Raw genomic sequence first — 18018 nt, forward strand, 5'->3', positions numbered from 1 at the left:
ATCTTCTTTATAGCACTAAATTCATTCACTCCTATTTGAATCAATTACAAATATTAATTTATTGAAATAAAGCTCAACCATCAAATGAAGATATATTGAACTAATAAAAATAATAATAATAATCAAATTCGTATTAGAAGAGGGGAAAAAAGTTAAACGAGTTTTTAATTAAAAAACGACCTCACTCTTCTTTTGTTAGGGTTGAATGCTCCCAGTGGGCAGGTAGCATAAATCATCTACTCCGTCGTCTCGAGGACAGCGAAACTACAACGCTCAATTTTCTCCTTAACGGGAAAATAGGTACCCTACCAAACTGATGTAAATAGGAAGAGTTTGCCGAGGGTTGCCAGGGTCAAAATCCAAAGAAGAAAACTACAATCAGTTATGTTTAGCTTTCTTGAGTAATGAGTCCCACCAAGATCCAAAGAGAGAAGTAGCCTACTTCGATATATTTTCAGATTAATGGCTCCATTTCCAGCGAGATTGAGAGGAATCAAAATGCATTTTAAAAAGACATTGCTGATGTCTTCTAATCGATCTCTGGGAGCAGAGACCCCAGCTTGCCTTGTTACATCCGTAGAAAAGTTTCAAGGTAACATCAATCTGTATATTTATCCATTTGTACATTACGGAAAATAGTCTCTTCATCAGACTGATAACATGTCCTGCACTCATCTGGGTGTCTGAAAGTATGCACGCTTAAAGTGAAACTAAGAAAAAATGGTTTAATCTATTATTAATTTTATCTCGCTTCTTTAAACGAAACGTTTGTGACCTATGTTTGGTTTTGAGAATTTAGTACATTGTACCGTCATCTGGAAACACGGTCCAGGATTAGTTCTAAAGAAAAGAGGGGAATTATCGGATTTGTATTTGGTTGACCAGGAGCTTCTGATCTGATACACATTTAGGTATTCTTGAAAAGCACCTACGTAATACGAATACTGTCTAAAAAAGGTTTAAGTGTCCAATGCTCAATTCATTCAACAATTTTTGATGAATCTTCCCCGAGTTATGTTTGGTTTTCCCGAATTAGGGTACTGCAGCTTAATTAGGAACATATGACGACTTCTGAAGGAAATTAAATGAAAGATTGTTAATGACGTCCATGAGACCAAGCAGTCTAAGGGACCAATATTCCTTTCAATTTCTAGTCTTCTGCTAGGGATCTTAACAAAAAAATCAGCAGTTTGGTTTTATCTTGTCAACTTCAAATAAGCTATGCATACTGTTGGCTTTCAAGATGACATCATAATAAGTTTGGATGTTGTCGAATGCTGTGCATTCTGAGAGAGAATGATCTTACTCCACTCATTCAACCTTCTTATAAGTAGGAAGGAAAAGGTCAGTGCCCAGTACCAAATTCATACACTACCTTTATGTGAACTTTCTAGAATCTTGGTTTTTAGAGGTTAGGGTACTCTAGCTCAAGAAACAGATGCCAAGATCTGGCATGGGACTGTTATTAATTAAAAAATGCCTAAAGGCATAACTCAATGAATTCGTTTTTGGATGCCATAAAAATATAACTTCATTCAAAATTGAAATAGTGTTTGGTTTGCAGTAACTAATTGCTACAGAAGTATTTTGTAAAACTATTGTGCCAGATATTTTTGGTACTCCAAATGGACTTCCCTGTAAGCCTAGAAATTTTTATCAGCCTCAGTTTAGCTCCTGGGGATGTGAGTTATTCACGAATGCAGAGATCACAATCAGATTACTGTAGGATCTGGGCCTTTAACAGGTGAGGGTAATTCTCTTCTGCAAAATCAAGGGGTTATTCGTAGGATCCTGTGATGAGTGATTTTTGCATCACTTTAAAACAACTCTGCAAAACAAACTGTACCCTATGTGTAAAGATGATCCAATCCACTGTAATGAGAACAAAACATGAACATGAATGAAGAATATGTCATAATAAGTTGAGTAATCATTCTCCAAACACAATTGGCTAATCCATTTGCTTACATATTGCTTAGATGGAAAAGTATTATAAAGGCCTTCTTAAAATAAACCTGGATTATTAGATGTTCAACACATGTAACAAGCTATCAAGTAAATGCCTGAATATCTCAGCAGTGTAGCTGTAATTCTAATTCAAGTGATCCAGCTATCTATTATTTTGATGTGGAAAGCTTTTTACAGTTCGTATTTGGGCTTCTCTGCTAAGGGTTCCACAACAGAAGCAGAATGTCTAAGCAGACATTAATGCAATGTTTGAACCAGAGAATTTGGGATAGGGACTACCATCCCCAGGAATACTTTGCTAGATTTCACTCCTTAGTCATTACAAATATTAAAGACACAAAAATTGGAAAACATTACAATAATCGCACAAATATGAAAAGATTAACAATCAATGTTTTTGCATTTCTCTGCCAAGTGGTTCACACCAGAAGCAGAATGCCTAACCAGACATTCATACAAAGTCTGAAAAAAAACTTGGCGGGATAGGAACTTTAACCACAAAATTCAGAAAGAAAGAGGAACATATGCAAAGCAAATTGGATTCCTATTCATTAGGCAGAAACTTCAGATTAAGCTAAATGAAATCCATACAACTATATTTAGCCATGCATCATCGAATATGAATTCCGTGGTAGAATGAATGTGCTCAGCAGATTTGGAGTGTATTTGCTCAAACAAACACTTCAGAATCTTAACAGCATGAACATATTTACACATATATATTTTGGACCTTTAAAGCACTATTTATGATTTTTGGGTTGAGAGGAAGGATGGTTGGGATTTGAAGATCAGATATGTGGTGGAGATTGGTTGAGAGTATCTTTGTTGGATTTAGGAGAAGATGAATGATCATGGTTTAGTTTATTCAAAATAAATGAAAGAGTTTGCATTGATAAAAAGAAGTGTTACAACCATAAGATGGATAATAAAAGACGGGGGAAATCATTTATTTATATTTGGGATATTGACAAAGGTTAGATTAATTAAATAATAGAATTACTTAATTAGTTAGTATCGTGTGATGGAAATTAGATTAATTAATTATGTAACAACATAAGATAGAAACTACACTAATTAAATGTGATGTTTATTTTAATTAGTTAGGAATGTGTGGTGAACATTAGACTAATGCGAAATGCCATGGGAATCTGGCCTAAATTTTTATCATGTAATGCAAAGTATTGTCCACATGAGCAGACAGTTATAAGGGGGCTGAGAAATAATTACGACCAAGCTGGCACATGCAATAGGCCCATACTGCCACTGTAACTTGTGATTTTGTGTGGCAGTTTGTTGTAACTGTATTAAATTTAGTGAGATTGAAATCTAGGTGTGCCTCTCCGCAAATTTTACCACTATTATTTACACGATGGGTGGGGACCACTTTTGTATTAAACCAAGCAAGGATGATGAGATAAAGAATGACTCTACCGTGTGTTATATCTGCTATGTGGGGGGGGGAGGTGGTCTCTTAGTTTGTTGAGTGTATCAATGGCTACGATGATGAATTGCCTATGCAGTTTACAACCTCTTGGGAGGATAGGAGAGTTACTGTGGGAGAGATTCTATTTGAAATCAATGAGGAGGTTATTGCACTAGCAACTGGACTGTCGACTATTGGCAGGAAATGGAAGAAGACTAGTTGTGTGCAGACAATGATAGCCTTAACAAATTTCTTAGAGGGAATGAAGGTCTGGTCAATTGTACGGTGGATTCAAAAGTGAAGAGCTGCTGCCCCCTTTGAGCCAGGTATGCCTAATGATAGTGAAGTATTTCACTTTGGAAGAGAGGTTCAAAGTTTACTATTTTTACCGCATGCCTCTCTTGAAACATCTTTCAGAATCATGACCTAATTTCCTTTCCCTTCTTCCCACTAAACTCCTTGGAAAGCTCAGTTTGGGAGGTTGTTGAGGCTGCAAAAACCCAAGGGAAGAAACCTATTCTTCTGCATTAGGGCCTAATTTATAGGCTTTGCAAGTTTCACTTGGTCCAATGCCCTTGTAAGCCTATTGTTGTTTGGGAAACCCTCAGTTTGAGTTTACTGCCTCCTGCTCATAAAGTTGATACTCTCGGCGCTAGCAAGGAGAAATGCATCTTTCATTTGGGTGCTTAAAAAAATCACCTCACAACTGGGAATTCCGAAAAGCCTTCCACAACCTCCATGATTGCTATTGAACTTTGTGACATGAAAAGCAAGGCTACCATCCCCTTAACGACCAGTAAGAGAAAGGGCACAAAACTCTTCCCTTTAACCAAGAAGCCCAAATTTACTGTTCAAGAGGTGATTAGTGAGGAAGAGGAAGAGGTTAGGGAGGAGAACAATAGAAATGAGAGCAACCCAAGAAGGTCTCATAGGTTGGGCTGAGAAAGGTAAAGAGACTCAGCTGGTTGTTTATGATGCCAAGGAAAAAGATGAGGAACAGAGGAGTGGAAAACTTGCAGAGATGGAAGGGAGGAAGGAGGCTGTTGAAGGGGAAGGCGGTGATACTGAAAGGACAGAAAGTTTGGATAAATCCTCAAACTATAGTTCTTCACATATCTCTGACAACATAAAAACTGAGTGGGTGGATTCAACACAAGATGGAATGCTTGAAGAAGAGAAAGCAAATAAGACCAATGTTAAAGGGACCTATGTGGAGGGCCAAGCTATGACCAAAGAACTAGGGATGCTGAAGACCAAAGTACTCAATTTGGCAACAAAGATGATTAGCACCTTCAAGTTTAACCTCTGTGTAATGCATAGCTCTACCACATTTTTGTGCCTTATGCAGAAGAAGGTATTGGGGAAGGATATCAAGGATGAAGGGAATTACAAGGAATTGTTTAAGTTCTTGTCTGAGGATTGTAGCCATGCATTCCATCAATTTTGAAGTCCGCTGATCATGCCTAGTTTGCATTTCACTATTGTTACTCTTAGTTGCCCATGGAGGCTTTATGTTAAGACTCTATAATTTTGTTGGTTTAGTCGACTATGGTTCCAGAGTTAATACTTTAGTAGTTTATAGTATGCTGTTAGAAGTAGCATAGAATTTGCTGCTGGACTCTATATAAACTTTGATGCTAATTTGTTGATAGCGTGCTGTTGATTTTCTGCTACGACAGTCTTGAAAGGGACAACACCCTTGTTTTGCTTCTATCTAATATCAAAAACATCAGACTAATGAAATAATACTCTATAATTAGTTAGTGATGCGAGGAAATAGAAACTAATTGATTCAATACTAGAATTATTTGATTAGTTAGTGATATGACCATATGATAAATGTGTCAGATTAAATAAATTATTAATTCATTTTTAAAAGGGAAAATATAGTTAGGAAGTGTCAATTTTGTATAATTAGCAGGGTGATGAATTGTTAGAATCTGAAAAGATTAATAACCCAGAAAACTAGTGCAAAGAGTAAATATCTAAACTATGAATGCAAATGATACAAAATCAAAATAGCATCATAGAGTTAGTTTCCAAGAGAGTAATGCAAATGCTGGAAGCAAAATAGCATTAAGAGGATGCAAAAACAAGAGATACAAATACAAGCCAGGTAGCATGCTTATATAGGCTAGGAAAAGGGAGGAGGTGGCAACACCAACCAATGAGGAGCAACCATCTATTGGACTAAAGATAGCAAATTATCTTCCCAAGATAGTTAATGGATGCTCACATGTAGGAAGGTGACACCTCACAACCATTCACCTAATAAGACAGGCTTTATTAACCTAAGCGAGATTATTAAAAGTGTAGGAAAAACCTACCAAAATAAGAAAAATAAAAAACTACACTAACAACCCCCCATAAGCGAAGCTTAGGTGGATGCTAACCTAGCAAAGCTATGAAAGCAGGAAAATGGGTCCCGGCAACAAGGCCTGATCAGGTACCCAATATAAGAAAAAGAACTAGATGAAGGAAACTAAGCCTCCAATCTAGGAAATGTCCCAAAGAGAGGAACAAAAAAAGAGCATGAAGCTGCAAACACTGTCAGAAGAAACTACTGGAACCCCCACTAAAATAGTGCATGACCAGGTAGAGAAGACAAAGTCTGAAGAGCTGATCAATCGAAGAGGTGACCTCCAAAGGTAGGAATGAATGAGTGTCTATATAGTAGATGAACCATCTCACCGAAATGCATAGGTGCCTAGCCACTGCATCCGCCTAGTACATAGGAACAAAAACTGAATACGTAGATCACTCAACCGAACCAAAGAAGCAATAGAGCCAACAGGTGAACCCCCCCATAATGCTGAACAGGGAGAGGGGTGACAGGAACACTGAAATGCAATGCCAAAAACATCTGCAAGAAGAAGAATCAGGAACACCAACAGTGCAATAGAAGTACAAGCACAGGATAAAGGGCAGTGTCATCGACACACTACATGGGCTAATGTCGTGGAAGAAAAATTCACTTGACAAAGGTGGATGAGCACAAAATGGCAAAACATCATGACCCCCCATGGCACTTTATAACTGAGTGCGAGTACAAACAAACACAAGGTGTACAAGATCCCAGATATGCAAAAGCAGGCACTTTATCTCAGTGCGTTTACAGAAAAAGGAATGCAACAGAATAGAAGGATACAATGCTCAGAAGTCAGAAAGAAGAGTGAGCCAAAAGAACAGAAGAAGAGATTCCAAGACCTGTAGAATCCAAGTAATCCGCTAGAGTGTGAAAGTGCAAAACTCGAAGGAGAAAGAACCTGGAGCAGAATCTAGATAAAAGACCTCTGCAACTGAATAACTCATAGAACCAGCTTTCCAACAATATCTGGCGAGCCCAGAAAAGAGTCTGAATGAGGGAGATATGGCTCCCGGAAAGCAAAATAGAACATCTGGCTTTGACTGCCAAAAAAGGCAAACAGACTATAGAAAAAATCAAAAAAACTTGTACCATCATCTCCGTCTCAGAACCAGCTTTCCGACGCATTTTTCGGATCGAAAAAATACGTCCGTATGCTCAAGTTACGGAAGAAAAACCGACAGGGTCTCCTCATAAAGAGCATATGCTAAAAGTGAAACTTGGGCACAATAATCAAGGAAAAAAATAGCACCACTGCGATCTACTCGAGAAATCATGCACTTTCAAAAAAAGAATCGCCTCGATATGAGGTCGTATGAGAAAGTTATGATCCTCCGAAGTTTCCAAAAAGAGAACTGTGCACAGTCACGACTGAGAATCTGCAATTTCTGAAGAATTCATGCATGAAAATCAAAAAACAACTCCACTAGTGGATAGAGCACAAAAAAATAGCCAAGTTCATAATAAGAATTATCAAAATCGAAGTTCGTATGAGCAAGAATGAGACATTTGAAAACTGCGTTCAAATCTGCGACTGCCAACGGAGAGGAGTATGGCTGTAGCTTTGCATGCTCGATTCTGCAAAATATACAGCTTGCATGCAAAATTTAAAAGATACCCAGATTGTTTTTCGAGGCTACGAACAAAACCCAGAAACCGTTTTTCTTGCTGATGTATAGAAGATGTTGCTGTAGTGTAAATCAAATGCCTTTAATAGTAAAAAACGGCTCCAAAAATCAGAAAACGACCCCAGCAACCAGAATATGACATGCAAATGCTGGATCAGCTTCCTAAGTCCATCAATGGCATGCTGGAACCTGCAATACTGATTGAAAACTCCAAATATGCAAGTTGGTTGTCAGATTTGAGATTGAAACCCCAGAGAAAAACTGTTTTTGTCAAAACTTTTCTAATTCTCAGGATCATCCAAAGGTGCAAGAGAAGAGCATACTTTGTTTTTCAAAAAACTACAATAAAGTTTATTTGCCCCCCCCCCCCCCCCCCTCGAATCTCTCAAATAAGGAAACTAAAATCTACTCTTGCACATAGAAAAGCTCTGATACCATGTTAGAATCTGAAAAGATTAATAACCCAGAAAACTAGTGCAAAGAGTAAATATCTAAACTATGAATGCAAATGATACAAAATCAAAATAGCATCATAGAGTTAGTTTCCAAGAGAGTAATGCAAATGCTGGAAGCAAAATAGCATTAAGAGGATGCAAAAACAAGAGATACAAATACAAGCCAGGTAGCATGCTTATATAGGCTAGGAAAAGGGAGGAGGTGGCAACACCAACCAATGAGGAGCAACCATCTATTGGACTAAAGATAGCAAATTATCTTCCCAAGATAGTTAATGGATGCTCACATGTAGGAAGGTGACACCTCACAACCATTCACCTAATAAGACAGGCTTTATTAACCTAAGCGAGATTATTAAAAGTGTAGGAAAAACCTACCAAAATAAGAAAAATAAAAAACTACACTAACATGAATATCAACTAGGTATGACTCTGATTTAAAAATAAATGTTAATTGTGTTATTAGAAGAGACCATAAGGTAAATTTTAGGTGTCTATACGGATTACTGTCCCCATGGATGTTTTGTTAGATTTCATAGCTAAGTGTTCTCAAACTTCACAGACATAAGCTCAAACAGCTAATTCACAAGACACTACACCTTTGCAGAGAAGATAAACTTGGCGCTCAGAGGACATAAGTGAACAAAAAGAAATGCACACATGGGGAAGAGGTTGGATCCTATTTCAAAGGCAGCAATGCTAATCTAATAGATGATTAACATCTGTCCTTAGCTATAGAATTTAGTGATAAGCTCTTTCACAAACATCCTGGCCCACCACCCTATGGGCCTAAATAGAATGCATGCATGCATTACCTCTTCAAGTCGGTGGGCAAATATCTCCAAGCTTCCCATATAGATTCTGCATGGTGCGACACACCACTTAGACATATTGCATTTTTTTTTGGACTGACTTCCCAGATTATGTAGCTCTTCTCCTGCTACATTGATATTAGATGAGTTAGCTTGAATAGTTACCAGACTCCAAATGCTCTCTTATTTCTCTCTGATTTGCTGTAAGCAGTATAAGGGCCTTTCTTTCAAACTCTATCCATGTGCACAGTTTGAACCTTCCTTAGCATACCTGTATATGTGCTTAATTTCTTCTTTATTTTTCAGGGATCATTTGGTTGGTTTAGGCTGACAGTTGCACCTGATAGTAGATGATGATGACAGCTTAGAGTTAGTGGAAGGCTAAGATGGTGGAGCAGAAGATCCAGAAGCAATTGATAACTTATTGACAAGCTTCTCTACCCCACTTTTCAAAAATGAAACAGGATATACTTAAAGTATGCTCCATCATAGAAATTTTTCCTTTGAAAACCAGTGTATCCTTTCAACAGGCATATGAAACCAACTCTCTTGACCAGAATTTTCTGCAGTGGATGCACATGAGACTTTCACACTTTATTTCCTGGTCGAACAAGTTCACATGGACATATCCCAATGGCAGGTGCAATTAATGCACATGAACACACACAGACTATACATGATTGCAAGATTTACAACTGTACAATTCAACGTACATGTTAAATGTGTCTATGCAATGCCCTGCACATACTATGAAAGAAAAAACTAAAAGAAAGTAGAATTAATGTAATCAAGAATGAATGAATTAATTGATGAAATGTTGCCAAAACTGGAATCATCACTGCCTTGGAATTCTCTACAAGTCAAATAAAGTTACAGAATTTAACTTAGTCAGTATGTGATGGAATCTGCACAACTATGATTTTATCTATGTCAACCAGTGTGATTTCCTACGTATCATCCCATATGAAGTCCAATTTCCTAAAGTACAGTTCAGTTTTGTATTAAGAGAAGTGACATTTTGCCATGTATGCTGAATCTGCTCCACAGTAGGAAGGTCAGCTTCTATGATTCGTTTGTAAAGATATAGAGCATATTTCTGATCCCAGCAATCAAACCATATTCACCATTGCTGGACCATATCCATTTCATGGACAGGATAAATTTTGGTTTAATATATTCTTGAGGATATCTCTTTTGATGCCACGATGATACCATATTATCGAGTGATGTGTAATGTCCCTTGTTGGAACATTAGAGGATTTTCAGATATATCCTTATAATATTCAAATTTATCTATGAGAGGTGGATTGAATGGAGCAATTTAATATTATAAGGGAGGGGCTAAAGGTCAAGGAGGAATAAGACGAAAAGCCACAGGGAAGTTGAAGAGTCATAGGGGGAATAAGATGAAAGCCATAGGGGAGTCGAAGAGTCTCAGTTTGTGTATTAAAAAGGGAAAGAGGCTCATTCCTAGATATGCTTGGATTTATTGTTTCAGAATTCAGTTTCTCTCTTGTGAGAGTATTTGGAAAGTTTGAGTTTTCAACTAGTATGAGGACATAGCCCCGTGTGCTGATAGACAGTGGATGCAAACCCATTGTCCGGGGAGACATCACTTTAGGTGTTTCGTATGCACTTACAGGTTCTTCTCTTAATGTTCCAATTTGACTGTTAAATTGTGTTTAAGATTGGATTTTTAGTGCTGGTTATTGTATTGCTGTTGTATAATGCAATAACACTTTTTTGAGGAATTTCCTTAATTTTATTATCAAAGAATGAGTTAATATCTTTGGGTAAATCTGCTGGTTTTTTATTGTGTTCTGTAATACATCTGCCTATGGTTTAAGTTCTGAATATCGGTTTTTAGGAAACAACTGGGTAAACAACTATTGGGGATATTTTCTAAGATTTATATTACTAGTTTTTACTATGCAACTTCACGTATATATGTTTTGAATGTTATCTGGGAAAGAAATCCGTAAATATATGGTTAGGGATATTTCAGTGGTATCAGAGCCAAAATATCCTGCCATCTTGTGAAGTCTATTCGGAAATTTTATCTGAGACAAGTATTTGCAATTCTAATTTTTTTTATTGATGCACTTTGACAATCTGAGCTAAGGCGATTATATTTGATAAAGAAGATTAAAGAAATCTTACTGTCTAAGATTTACAGAAAACTAGCTCTGTGCGGGACTGTGCTGAGGAGGAACAAAAATATTTAAGTTTAGAAATACTTGGCAAGAAAATGTGCATAGGCCATCTTATTATAACAAATTCTATGTAGTGACAAAATCCCTTTGGTTGTCGATGGTAGACCTTTTCGGGCTTAGTACTCCAGAGACCTCTTCTCAAGCCACAATTATTTTAAAATTGGGCCTATTCTTCAATCTACGAAAGAGTTGAGGGAATTGTTATTTCTGTTGTTGTCGTGGAAAGCTACTTAGTTTGAAAAATTGTATGGAAGCCGATATATTCTATAGTAGAGAAAGTTGATTGAAATAAGAGGTTTGAGTTTATGTGCAAGGAACGGATAAGAATGCTGGGCAAATGACTAAATGTTACGAGGCAATGTGTTGAAGAACATGACTAATCAAGCGTTGCGAAGTATTTTCTTGAGCACTTACTATTGCCGTAAATCTTAAAATAGAAGCTTGAGCTAAAGCTAAGGTATTATTTCACCTAGATTAGCACACTTGGGTGATTACTTTAGCGTTATTAGGCAAGAAATAACCAACAATAGGAGATGATCTTTGCATGTAGAGACTATCGTGAGAGGTCAATCTTTCATAATATGGTGGTTATAGGTTAGGAGTTGTTTCCTGAATTAAGCGGTGAGTGGAAGATTGTTATTGTAGACAATAAATATGGACAAGGTTAGAATCCATGGTAAGTGTGAGTCTTTTCGGAAATAAGGAAGGTTGCCGAGTCAGAAATTGAAAAGCAAGTGATCTTTCCTACCAATTTTGTCTACACTGGGGTTGATTTCTGTAAAAGTCATGTGGAGTGCCAATTATTCGCAGTGGGGAAACATGGAAAATGCGTTATGCAACTCCTCTTTGCCCGACTCGTGTTTCTTATTAGAGTAGTAACGATAGTGGAGGGATTATTAGCACATATTGTTAAATATTCCTTGATATCGATAAGTAGTTGTATTGTCTTGGGCAACATATTTCTGCCTTCACAGAGGTGCAAACTGGTTGGAGATTGTCAAGTGGTGGAAAAGACAATAATCGAAGGGGTTGTTCCATCTCATTGGGGAATATTGAGACATTTGGAGAAACGTCCCTGACATTACACGATATCAGTTCCATTCAAATTAGTAACCTGTCTACAAGGTTGTGAATTTTGACTTATGTTTGACAGTTGCTGAGATTGAAATATCGAATAATCTCATTATTACCTCTTGCCGTGAACTTGCAAATTGCTATCAGAGAGTCCTTGGGTGTTAAGTGAAAAGAACGTTTACGCTTTGAAGTAACAATGCTTACAAATTTGATATGCACGACACTTTCAACTGTTATTCCACCCATCATTGAGGGGCACTATTGTACGCTACTTGTTCTATCTTGTGGTTGTATTACATGGCAAGCATGTCTCCGTTAACATTGACTAAAGTTCTAGTCATTCAAGGTCTTTGCATGTGCAAGCCAGAAATCCATTAAATATATGGACTGCCCCTAATAATATCAACATTATGTTCAAAAGTAGTTTATGATATTGGTGGAAGTGCATTATTGCAACGTGGAAATATTGCTAACAGACCTTCTTTTGGAAGAAAGTCAAGTCATTAGAATGCGACTTCTAACAACACTGAACACATAATTGGAGTTTTTCCCTCTGAATCCTTTCTACGAGGGCGATCATATAGTATCAGAATAAAAGATCAAGTTTTAGTTCGATTCTCTCCAAAGAATTCTGATGCAACTTTCTACTTCGGTGATACAATTGGAGGAATACGTTTTGTATCTACAATGACTTATCCATTATTCAGTAATGCTATGTCAACATTTTCCTAGTGATTGAATCACAGTAGCATATGGGAGTAGCTGGATGGCAGCTCAGACTCTCCTCATAGTAGATCCTGTAGGTGAATATCTTCATTTTAGTAGCGACATGGTAAGGTTGATAGCAGGAACAGAGTGCAGTAACTGAGGGAATTACCAGACGTCTATGTATCTTGATAGTAGCTCTCGGATTAGCGCATGACATTGAAGAAGATAGCCTCGCCGTTCCTCAAGACACGTACAACCAGTATAGCTGTAAATGCATGAAATCTGGAGATTGTGAAGAGGAGTTTGATTGTAGTCGGGCTGAGCAGACTCCATAGTGGCAAATGGCATGGTGTTTAGGTGTCTAGAAGTGGATACTATGCGGGCACTTACAGCACAATCAGATTTCCACCATCAACACCCACCAATAATAATAGGTATGTTCAATATTTACTCATTCCACATATTAGAATTTGAAACTCAGCCATCCATGTATTGTATAACAGTCATTGGTTCACTGTCACGAACCATTTGATGAGTAAACAGGAATTGGAATGAGTAGCAGTGACATTGATTTGGATTTAAGTCCAACACCTGCAATGTTAAAATCTAATTTGCAAACCAGAGATCTTGGAAAGGTTCTCGTGTAAGAAATAAAGATTTCCTAAGCAACAGATAATTTTAGTGATTACATTTGGTGTCGCAGGTGAGCACTTCTGAACATTTACTTGCACAAGAAAGTAATTTATCTAAGGGAAAGATACAGGGCTAAGATTAAATAATGAAAAATAATATGAAGCCACAAGCGTAGTTAGCCCATGATTTTGAATCTAATAGAAGAGCAGAAATACTTGACATTTACGGGGAATATAAAGAACTTCCTACCCGAATTCAAAATGATTTATCATTCAGTGATTACTTGGATCTTCATCTACAACAACAAAATAAGAGGGACATGGCAAAAAGAAAGTACTTTGAATTGGTTCAGGATCTCCTTGAAAAAGACCAGTGCAAAAATTTGTATGAAGAATTTCCAGTAGGTCAAAATCTTCTAACAAAGGGTATCGAAAAAGAAGAACTATCAACCACCATTGATTTACAGCCTTCTCATGATCCCGTAGGTGATATTGCGCAGGGTGTAAGTTTCTATGTTGGTGAATGGGAGGTTAGCCTTGATGAATAGGTTGATGAAGTCGGTTGCACATAGGGTAATAGCATGATAGGGACTTTGTATGATGAGTCTAACATACAAATGATAACCTAACAACACTTTGGCCTTTGCATGCAAGTCAAGAGAAGGGAGGAAAGAAAGCCTATGAACTTGAAAGGTGTGATGAACCAGGTATTTCTTATGCCCATGACATAAAATTAGAGGGCTACTATTTGGTTGAGATAGTTGGTCCCTACTATTCTATGACAAAGGAGAGAGAGTTGGCCCAGCCCGGTGAACCAAACCAAACATGTCTCGCTGCATAGGGGCGACCTATATAGCCGTGGGCTCGGTTGCCCGTAAACATATTGAGATGACATTGCAAAAATGATGAACCGCTTCAAAATTGCAAGAATGAAATGCATACCTTAGAGAACCAACTAAAGGTTAGTAAGGACATGGTTGTGGCATCATTGGTACGTTATTGTAACATACGGTTTTTCCATAACAAGTTTTAGTCTAAAACTAAAATGTTTTCTAACTCTATTCACATGATTAAGAATTCCAACAACTATTTAAACTGACATGAAATCTATTTACGTTACTGAATTTCCAAGAATACAAAATGAGATGTTAACAATTAACTTCTTAATTAGCTAAAAGTAAATATCAGATGTATTCATTTAACTACTTCGAATTATTCAACTGAAATTAAGTAACAGATGTTCTTGAAAAGAAATATCTAATTTAAGTATAGGTATTTGTAAAAGCCTAAAAGAAAAGTAAATAACTTTCGTCGTGAAATGAAATAACTAAACATTCAGAGGTGAAATGAACATACAGTGAATATTGTGAAACTTCTTTTACTTGTTGTCCAAGCCCTAGCATTGGTGAGAGGAGAAGCATTGACATAAGCTTAATCTCCTAATCGTGGACCATTACTTATCTCCACTTATTCTAATTTAATAGAACGACCCTCCCTACCCCGAGGTCGGGCTTGGGATGTTCATAAATCCAACCATCAGAGTATCAAGGTGGGTTGAGGTCCCAACAGTTATTCGACAAAATAACTAAAGCGTTTGGACAATCAACATAGATCACTTGTTCCGGCAAATTTGCCTAATTCCACCCTGGCCAAGGATTTCAAATTGTGGGTTGACAAACCCGATCTCCACCTCTTGGCTTGACAACTTCATGTATGGAATATGCATGAGCTAATGCATTATTTATTTTATTCTGATATCATTCTTGTTTTGCAGATAACTCTACACCTCCTCACCATATTCAGGTTATCAAGCCGGTGATTCCTTGGTGCCTTCAGATTAACTTTACATAGATACTTTACACCTTCACCATATATTGGCATTTTCGCTTGGTGAATTCCTTGGCGTACTGATTTCAATATCTCAACATCAGTTAGTTGTATAATATCAGGATGTAATTGATATCCAACTAGATGATAACTTTCTAGTCATTGACCTTAATTGATTTAGTGAAATTCTACATATTCGGATATGCATATGGATAAAAGAAAATCATCAAACTTGTGTATGAATCAGTGTAATGTTATCACAAAAGGAAAAATGTCATTCTTCTCATGGATTACGATAGACTTCAAGTAATTATTGTTGTTATATGACCACAAAAGGAAACGACAAACTTGGTAATGGAAAATGACAAACTTATTTTCAGTTTGGGTTTTATTTCCACATGCGAATGCTAAAAGAAATCATGATTAGAATTGCCGACTCAAGGATTATATTCTGCATTCAAAACATCAAAAGGAAAGTGTAATGGTTACAAGAGTTAAATCAGATATCTTACGTGGCTCTCTGTCACCAAATTCTGAGATGAGCCTGCGCTTGAATAGATCCGTCGATCTTGCTTTGCAATCTGCGATAAATGCTATTGATTCAAATTAAAACAGGATATTATCTAAACAGGGTTTAGTTTCTATAATGATGGCTAATAGGGAACTCGATTGCTAAGGAATTAGAGAAGCCGAAGGAGAGTGAATGAAAGAATGTCGATAGATGACTAAAGAAATTCAGAATATAGAAGGAGCCTGTCTCTACGGCTATCTACAGTTACAAGATTCAATTCGAATGCCCTCAAATCGACTTAAGAGAAAAAAGAAAGAAAGGAGGGAAAAGTAAGAAAGGAAGAAGATGAAAGATTTTAAAAATTAATATTATTTTATTTTCTCAGTTATGCTTATGTGTACGTAATGATAGGGTGGCATCATTGGATAATTAATTTATAATGTAATGGTGTCATCTTATTATTATTTACATATGATCATATTTGAGAAAGTAAAATAATAACTAAATAATATTTATATTTGATAATTCTTTAAAGGTAAGAATTTATGTTTATTTTATATTATTTATTATAATGTTCCACTTATAGCTCATGCAGTTCCACCATGAAATATGTTGCCAAGTCCAAGTAACCTTGCCAAGATGGTTTTAGGTCAAACCTGTCGATTTTGATGACTGAACTATTCGACCATCCCCTTCCGATGACCCCGTTTCACAATGCTTCCCCTCTCTCTTCAGTTTTCATCTTGTAATCATTCAAAACAACATTCTTGCCAAGACATCAATTCAAGATTTATAAATTGCTAATTCGAAATCATCAAGTAATCGTTAAGGATTTCATCAATGTCAGAATAACTAACTTTACATGCTCATCATATATGTACAACGGTTATAATTAACTAACTCAATTTCACATGACCATGAATTAGATTGATACAACAACTATAATTAACTAACTCACTTACATATGATAATTAAATTGATACAACGGCAATAATTAACTAACTCACTTACATATGATAATTAAATCGATACAACGACTATAATTAACTAACTCAATTTCACATGATCATGAAGGAATAATCAACGGCTATAATTAACTAACTCAATTTCATACGAACATGAAATAATTTGATTCAACATCTATAATCAGTTTAAAATTTTAGGGCAAAATTTGGGATGTAACAGTTATGACAACACTCACAAGATGGTGGAAGATCTCTATAGGAAGATTCAAAAGGGAGTGGAAGTAGATTGGCTTGTTTCTGATTTGCAAGTGATCAAAATGGCTCTTGAAACTATGAAATCAGATTATTTATGTCTACTTTCCGACAAGGATAATATTCTTGAAGTTGCTGAAATACATGTTGATCAGCTGAATAAAGAAAGGAATGCGATTATAGGGCTCAATAGAGAGCTTAGGTATACTCATGAGGCATTAGATGATGCTCAAACATCCTTTCAGGAAGCGGAAAATCAGATTAGGATCATGAGTCACTCTCAAGAACATAAGGATAAAGAGAGCCAGGAATTTTTCCTAGAGGTAATTGATGAACTTGATAGCATTCAGTAGACGTATGATTTGGATAGTTGCCCCAAGTGACCAAGTTCCAAAACTTTAGATCACATTTAGCTTATAGACAACCCTTTGTTTGAGATAGATGCTGTTTGGATTTTCGATAGCCCACTTTTTGAGGTAGAAGAGAGAGTTCCTCTTGATTTCCTGGAAGAGGATGATGTTGATTTCAGAATTATGGATCTGGGTACAACTCCTAACAGCGAAACTTGGTCACATGATGGGAGTGGTGAATTGACTACCGTTGTGCGTCATTGGATCAGTCTAAATAGGGTTCCCGATTTCACACCATACAGGAGTTGGTTGGATTATATACATCAGCCTTTGGATAGATGTTGGTGTAGTATTGAGGAGAGTTATGTGTTAATCATAGGGAATGCTCTTTCAGCTTCATTCTTTCTCATGACCCCTATGTATTTAGGGATTCTTCGGAGCAATGATGGCAGTATTATTTTTTATATGCCCATGGTGCTGATTTCAGCTTGTGGGCAGCTCGTTTCCTACATCATTTATTTGGAACGAATTGTCACCGTCTACTGGGGTATACCTAACTTCTGGATACATTTTTATCTCATCATATCAGTTGGTTATTCTATCAGTGTTTGGGACCCAGGTGTTGGCCGTATGCATCTATGACTTGTTGAGAGTTGGGTCACAATTCTACTCAATTTGACATTGGATACAATGACATTCAGAGTTTTATAGTCCTCAGGTGCAATGACATTACTTGGATGAGCACGGGATCCAGGGATCGGGTTGATGGAAGCATCGCAGTTCGACACTTTGTTTCTTAGTATGGCAAGACTTTTTCTCAGATCGGGCTATAGAG

The 18018-nt window shown here is 36.9% G+C and overlaps 1 protein-coding gene across 2 annotated transcripts in view; it reads left to right on the forward strand.

The window, feature by feature from the left end:
- Nucleotides 1-222: 222 nt before the first annotated feature.
- Nucleotides 223-18018, forward strand: part of SURF1 (Surfeit locus 1 cytochrome c oxidase biogenesis protein) — a 63461-nt gene continuing 45665 nt past the window's right edge. Inside the window, exon 1 of one of the 2 annotated variants that reach the window (XM_089832466.1) lies at nt 223-592. In XM_089832466.1, coding sequence (XP_089688592.1) covers nt 463-592 — 130 coding nt within the window. In that variant the 5' untranslated portion in view covers nt 223-462. The remainder of the gene's footprint in view (nt 593-18018) is intronic. The other variant, XM_089832465.1, reaches the window with a different exon arrangement.

Source organism: Cupressus sempervirens, chromosome 5 (genome assembly GCF_028749045.1).
Source record: "Cupressus sempervirens isolate cs-2001-9-10 chromosome 5, ASM2874904v1, whole genome shotgun sequence".
NCBI classification, from domain to species: Eukaryota; Viridiplantae; Streptophyta; class Pinopsida; order Cupressales; family Cupressaceae; genus Cupressus; species Cupressus sempervirens.